This window comes from Pygoscelis adeliae, unplaced genomic scaffold, assembly GCF_000699105.1.
Source record: "Pygoscelis adeliae isolate BGI_AS28 unplaced genomic scaffold, ASM69910v1 Scaffold41, whole genome shotgun sequence".
Lineage (NCBI taxonomy): Eukaryota > Metazoa > Chordata > Aves > Sphenisciformes > Spheniscidae > Pygoscelis > Pygoscelis adeliae.
Genome location: NW_008824373.1, coordinates 2,622,542 through 2,630,131, shown reverse-complemented (window position 1 = coordinate 2,630,131; position 7,590 = coordinate 2,622,542). Strand labels below are relative to the sequence as shown.

Here is a 7,590-nt window from a genome sequence, read left to right as displayed (position 1 = left end):
CCCCCAGTGGGATGGGGGAGAGAATTGGAAGAGTAGAAGTGAGGAAAAACTCGTGGGTTGAGATAAAAACAGTTTAATAATTGAAATAAAATAATAATAATAATATAATAATAATAATAATACACAAAGCAAGTGATGCACAGTGCAATTGCTCACCACCCATCGACCGATGCCCAGCCAGTCCCCGAGCAGTGTCCCCCCCAGCCAGCTTTCCCCAGTTTATGTACTGAGCATGATGTCATATGGTATGGAATGTCCCTTTGGCCAGCTGGGGTCAGCTGTCCTGGCTGTGCCCCCTCCCAGCTTCTTGTGCACCTGCAGCCTTCTCAGTCGGCAGAGCATGGGAAGCTGACAAGTCCTTGGCTAGCATAAGCACTACTTAGCAACAACTAAACCATTGGTGTGTTATCAACATTGTTCTCATCCTAAAACCAAAACACAGCACTGTACCAGCTAGTAGGAAGGAAATTAACTCTATCCCTGCCGAAACCAGGACAGGAACAGATCTGTGCTCAGTGTCCCACGCCTAACACTTAGAGCCATTCCCTCCCACTTTTCAGCACAGCATCCTAACCTCCAGGTTGTACACCAAGAGGAGGAGAATGCTCCCAACTAAGGCGTTATAGCTATGCCACAGTACAGCCAGAGAATATTAGGATACATAGGGTTAGAGAACACTCAAGAGATTAGGGCTATTCATGTGATGAAATAAGTTCTTATTTTATGAAACTTTATTCCCCATCATATTTCTGCATTGTAATTCTGGCTCTACTCCAAAACAACTATTTCATACTGGAAGCAGTGACTGTAATCCCACAACCTTCCTTCTTGCCAAAACCAGTTACTATGGTGTAATCCATCCTTCCAACCATGTGAAATTAGTTTTTAAATTTATTACCTAAAAAAAAAATGCTTGAGTAACTCTCAATAATTTAAGGATGTTACTATTCCTGTCAAAAAAACCAACAAATACAATGTCCCTATACTGTAAATTTTCCTGATGCTCTCTCCATGAAAGCAAAAGAACGCATATCTCTTCAGAAAGGAAACCCTCTCCTTCTGAAATAAAATGCTGTCAGGTAAGTAAGTTAGACCTTTTAGGTGTGTAGCTGGAAATAATATCAGGAAGAAGGTAAGACAGAGAGAAATACATGAAATACTAACGTAGGAATATTTTCCTAACAATACTATTTAAAACATATGGAAGAATAAGTCAATGTGATTCTTTTTAACTAGGTAAAGATTTAAGTACACAAATCAGGTCACTGAGATAGGGAAGTATATACTCCAAATTTCATCTATTTTACTAACATTATAACATTTCTGACTAACAATTTCCAAACAAACAAGTCCAAAATTATGAAAAAGAAAGCATAAAGTGAATACACAATCATCTTCTAACATCAAAACCAGAAATTTGAGCTCACTATACACAGAAGTTAGTTCAACTACCCTCAGCATATTCTCTCCACATTTTATCAAAAAGAGAATCAGAAATAATAGACTAACTATCGCAAGAGATAGTCTGCTCAAGGACAAGAAAAGTGCAATATTTTACCACATTTTATCACCCTATCTTTTATTTCACACAGAAGAAAAGGACAAAATTCAAATGAGTAAGATGTAAAGGACAAGTAGAACAGCAGTAACAAACTCAGGTTACACTCAAGGTATCTTGAATACAACATCTGTCAAGATGTTTAGGAAACGTAGAAAAGTTCAGGGGACAGAATTGTTCATCAAGGAATCTAAATTCACATTTTTCCTGAGAAAGACTACTTAGTATTTTCTTTCCTGTGGTTAAAAAATAAAGTTATGTACCACTTCAGGCATCTAAAAAAGGATGGACTCGATGCCAAAAACAATAGCAAAAACATGTTTAAAACCAGAGTAGAGTCATTCAAAATAAATGAAGGACTTCAAACCGGACTACTACAAAAATAGGCTGATGCAAAAAATAAATTTCACCAAGCAATCTGAGGAATAAAATCTATTGTATTAATCTGTTAAAAATTAGGAAATTAATAAATAAAGAAAGAATTGTAAAGTACAACAATACAAGGAAGCGCTGCATGAGACTCCTGCTGCTTCAATCTCTTATATGCCTTTGATCATTACACAGTGTTGCCTGAAAAAAACACATTTTTCTCCTTTTGTAAGATCCTTGATAAAGCCTCAAAAAAGGCTAGAAGAAAAATTATTATTTGACAGAAGGTAAAATGCAGTCATGGATTAGACATTGGCTAAAAGACAAAAAGAAGAAACTGTAAATAGACAACCTCACAGTACACAAAAAATGAACAAAGTGTAATTCTTATTAAAAAAAAGATGCAATATTTGAAGTAATGACCTGAGGAAAAAACAGTTGATGATTTATATTGGTCAAATCTAGATGGAAGAGAACAAATTCAAGTGTACTTAAATCCATAAGTCAGAATAACAGCAGAAAAAAAAAATCACTTTTGGCAAATATCAGTAATATGTTACAAAGAGTATGTCACAGGAAGCGTGAACTACTCATTCACATTGCTGAGTTTTAAATGGAAAACTAATTGAAGCTACTAAGAAAAAAACCCCTTATTTTGCAAAGCATTTTTCCTAGTATTTGGCACCTTTTCCACATTTGTATTATGAGGATGAGAAACATCACAGATTCTTCTAAAGCTACAAGTGCCCTCTCTGCTTTCATCACACTATCATGCATTATTTTGTTTTAGATAAGACTAAAAAAGTGCTTACTGGCAACTAATACCTGAGATTTCTCTGCAACAGTTTTCCCACTGTTGCTAGTGTTCCTGTTAATGGAGTTATCGTATTACTGAAAAGGGTGAGAAATTTCCTACGTTTGTATTAACCCTTGAACAAAATACAGGCTAGGTTAAAAACCAGGAGAAAACAATAACCAAGAAATAAACATTATACAAGTAAACACTACTAATGGGAATATAACAATTACATCAAAACTTAATGATTGGGTGAATGAAAGTGATTATATTCAAGGTGATTAGCACTCTCAATAATGCTATGGTCTGGTCATGTTGCTCCAACTACATTTACAGAAGCTGTTCAGAGTTTAATATTAGCCTATACGACTGCTTATTTTAAAGAAGATGAAAATAAGAAGGACCGTAAAGCCCTACAACAAAGAATGACACCAAAAATACATTGAATATTCTTAGGTATATAGTCCCTCTTATTTAGAAAAAGGGAACATCAATTTGTATTGAAAAAGATACTTTTGTACAAAGAAATAAACTATAATTAGCTACATTGAAACTATCATACCCAAATTCTAGAAGGTTTGGATTAGACATTTCCATAGCTAAGAACACCTATAAATACACTGCAAAAAATATAAATTGTATAAAAGCTATAATCCTACATGCTCTTTGACATATGAATTAATACATAATTGTTATTACACACAAAGAATTCAGAAAAAAACCTGTTCCTGTTTGAACAGACTGCTCCATAACCGCGTTAACATGATTTACTGAAACCTGTTCTTAAAACTGAAGTATTCATCTCCAAAAATAAAATACACAGATGATATATTCTAGCAATGATTACCGTATTTTCTGCATACGTTATCAGTGCTTAACAGTAAGTCATGAAATACGTGCACCTACAGGATTACAAATACAGTTCTTACATTTCTGTGCTGTTACACTCATCAGACATAGCTTTGAAGATGTAGGTTTCGGTTGAGGGGTTAAAACTCAGAAATACAAAGACATTTACAAGTTTCAGACATTTCCAGAATTACACAGAAAAATGGAATAACGGTCAGTTGTGTTCATTCACATATTTAAGGCTGGATACATGAACAACATGCTGAAACGTTAACATTCATTACCAGTTGAAGCTGAACGCATTTGTTTCATGTGGGCTTCTATGACAGAAGGGTCTTTGGAACTGTAAGATCCGAGTTCAGGATAAAAGTTGGCCCCAATGTCCTCAGGAGGATTATGCCTTCCCTTTGGATAATTGTTTGCAATTTTGGGATCCCAATGCGGCAACAACGGATGGTTCCAGTGAATATATTTACCATCAAACTGTGGATTCCCAAACCAACTATAGTAGAATATGTGAAAGTTATAATTAGGAGAAGCCAGCTCTTCTTCCAGCTTGTTTACAGGAGGCATAGATGCTTTCATAGTATTGACTGCGATACTATGCAAATTACTGACACGCGTTACAGTATCTCCTTGAACCCTATTTAGTGAATTCTGTTTATTGTCTAAGAGCACTATCCGTTGTTGAAGCTCGGGCAACAAACCAAGTCCAAATGGATCCCCAAAGCCAGCTCTGTCAGGTCTCAGGGTCTTCAAAGCCATCATTATGGAGCAAATAAACAAAATAAAAAGCAACAAAATGATGCACGTTCTTCTGCGAAATCTTGCCATGATGTCATAGTTCAGAATCCAAACAGAAGGATTTTGGCCGCAACTGATCAAAAGACAAATATTTTAAAGTCAGATTTCTTATTACCTAATTCAACAGTATGAAATGCTTCATAAAGTTTCTACATAATAGAAATAATATGGAGATAAATGTGACATACGCTGACTGCATAACTAACAGCCCTTTGCTAGGGGGGTTGGGAAACAAAAAATATTTCTGCTTTTGAGAACATGTGTCGGGTTCTGAGGTTCTACCACCAAGTACTCACATATTTTATAAGCCATCTTACTTCTGAACTTCATTGTTTTCCTAACCCAAATGAAATGGAAATTCTGGTTACATTATTTCAGAACTATTGTGTATTGACAAGTCTGATAGAAACAGCACAAAAAATAGAAGAAAAAAAAGCAGAAGCCATGAAAGGAGAATAACGTAGCAGAACAAGAGTAAAGGACAAAATGGGATATGACAGAAGTACAGCTTATGTCCAGAATACAGGTTTCATTTACTAACCTATTTACTGGCTTTGGACCAACCACTTTGTCTTTAGTTAACCAATACATTGACTAAATACTTTGGCAAATTAATCTCGAAACAGTGACGCCTTGCAACTTTCCAGATCTAAAATTCTAATTTGTTTTCTGAGTTATGTAAACAAAAAACCAGCATAGCATTAAGGATATACCTCAACCAGAAAGCCTGTAAGTTAGCTGCTGGCAGCCTGTTAGTACAATGTCACAGCTGCATGCCATTTCATGTAGAATTCCAGGACTAAGTTCAAAACAAGACCAACAGTACCCAGCAAGATTTGAGCCCTGAACGTAAGGGGAAGAAAATTGGTATAATGGAACGCCTGATTACTTTATTTATAACTTTAATTCTTGTTCAACATTAAACACAAGAGAGCCAATTAAAAGGATTAGCGAAACTTAGGTTACCACAGAATTATGTCGAACAAGATTATGCATAAAACTGACAACACTAAACTGGAAAAGATTAGAATACATTTCTGATTGAACAGCCATTAGACATAGCATAGCTGTGATTTTGTAGTTCTGTCACTGACCTCCAAATTTTAGAATCTTTCTTTAATTTACTGAGATATACACACATGTCGTTTTAAAACACTTATAAAGTATCTCACCTTGGTTTCCTACCAATGTTCTTTACCACTGTTAAAGTACATTAACATATAGGTCAGTTGTCACAACACTATTTGTTACTGCTGTGATAAATTTAGATAAGGAATTTTAGAATATGCTTTTTAACAATACAGCCTGAATTGGATTAGCAGTATGACACTGCCAAAAAGGGAAGTTCTACTTCCATTTCCAACCTTAATTCGTTCGTCCTGCTGCCTACTTTTAGTTACCTCTGGGATTCATCTGGTTTTCACAGTAAGGTTGTTCATACACTTCAACAGCAAAACCCTGTTAACATCTCAAAAATAAACAACAAAAAAACCCTATGCACTTTTATCTTGTTAGAGAGCTGACTCAGCTGAATGAGTACCAATCACAGCACTAATGCCAACAAATGAGCTGATAGCACAGATGGGGGAAGGGAAGAGAACGAAAATGATGCTGCTCATTCTGCCCAACTGGATTGTGAAACCACACCTTTGGCTACTGTCAGGGAAAATTATTTTACGGCATATATGCTTATAGTACTTCATTTAAGACTTTTCATTAACAGATTTCACATCACTTTACATGAAATTACAGGGTCCTTTTTCTATAGCTCACAATCCATCCCAAGATCTTAGAATTTTGTCAACGAGATTATTTGGAGTCCAGAACATTGTTCTTCTAATAAGAAATTAACTTTAAACACATTCAAACTACTTCTACTATTTTTGCTTACCTTTTCAGTCTTCTTTCTAGTCTATCATGCTCCCTCTCCCTGGGAGTTTAACTCAATTTTTGGATTAGACAAGCTGAAGTTTTCTAAAGGGTCAGAATTTTTTTTTTTTTTTAAAGGAAACAATATTATTCACCTGGCTAATGTATTAATGTATTCAGTTACTGCTGAATGATGCTATTGATCTTCACCAAACAACATACAGGACTGCCAGTGATAAACTACTTCTGCAATTATTTAATCTCATCTCATCTGTAAAAAAGAATTCATGACTGTAATGTCTATAATTAGAATGTTTATAAGGTCTTTCATTTGGGCTTTCCTATTCCATATTGAAGAAACTGTTCCTTTTTATTCTTTGCTTGACATATCTGCTACTAAATTCCTCCCCCATTGCATCAAGATTTCACTATCATAAAGTGCTTTTTCTGGAGTGTCAGGAATTGATCTTAGTGCTCCATGTTCTTATTTCAACAAGTATTTTTTCAATGGAATATTTATCATGAAAGTATATTAAAAAATGAGCAGCATACTTACTAAAATTTGACTAGCACCACGACAGACCCTGGTCTACTATAGCACAACTATGAACCTCTAGGATGCTTATATAGAGGCTCAGCATCAAAGTGCAAAATTTCTAGAACAAGTGGTACCTATGGTAAAGGCTTGTGTTTTGGGGAGACATCAGTCTCAATGACGATGACATAATTCAGCCCTGTCATAGATACCTATAGTGTAAAAGCTGCACTGAAGAGCTACAGGTTGGCAATGCTTGCATTGTCATTTAATCTCGTTCAGAGCTACTCGTTAGAGACAGTGACAGATAAATTATGCTCATCAACGCTAGTGCCACAGCGGAACGGTAATATTGGGGAAACAGACTGAGCAAACACGCCATGTGAAACAGCTACCCAAAGTTATGTCTATCCTTGGAACTGGAAAAATCTTAGAATACATTTCTGATTCAACAGCCATTAGAGATAGCATAGCTGTGATTTTGTATTTCTGTCACGGACATCCACATTTTAGAATCTCACTTCAATTTACTGATGTACACAGGTCACTCCTACGTACTTATGAAGTATCTTGCCTTGGACGGTTGCGTGCATTTGGAAGAAACGGCAATTCCCTTTCTCAGTAGGAGTAGGAAAAAGTCAGCCTGAATACCTTCAGCTTTATGCAGATCAAGATCTCACACACGGACAGTTACCCTGACTCAGATGATGACTTGTTAACTGGTAGCAGCTTTTGGATTCTAACCCCAAATTTGCTGACCCATGTTGGTGTACCAGCCAAAAACGTAAGTAGTTCAAGCTCTTTCGGTTG

The 7,590-nt window shown here is 35.9% G+C and overlaps 1 protein-coding gene across 1 annotated transcript in view; it reads right to left on the bottom strand.

Annotated features, from left to right (window-relative positions):
- MANEA (mannosidase, endo-alpha) overlaps positions 1 to 4,421 on the bottom strand; it is a 10,787-nt gene extending 6,366 nt beyond the window's left edge. Inside the window, exon 1 of the mRNA XM_009320132.1 lies at positions 3,857 to 4,421. Coding sequence (XP_009318407.1) covers positions 3,857 to 4,406 — 550 coding nt within the window. The 5' untranslated portion in view covers positions 4,407 to 4,421. The remainder of the gene's footprint in view (positions 1 to 3,856) is intronic.
- Between the last annotated feature and the right edge of the window lie 3,169 nt (positions 4,422 to 7,590).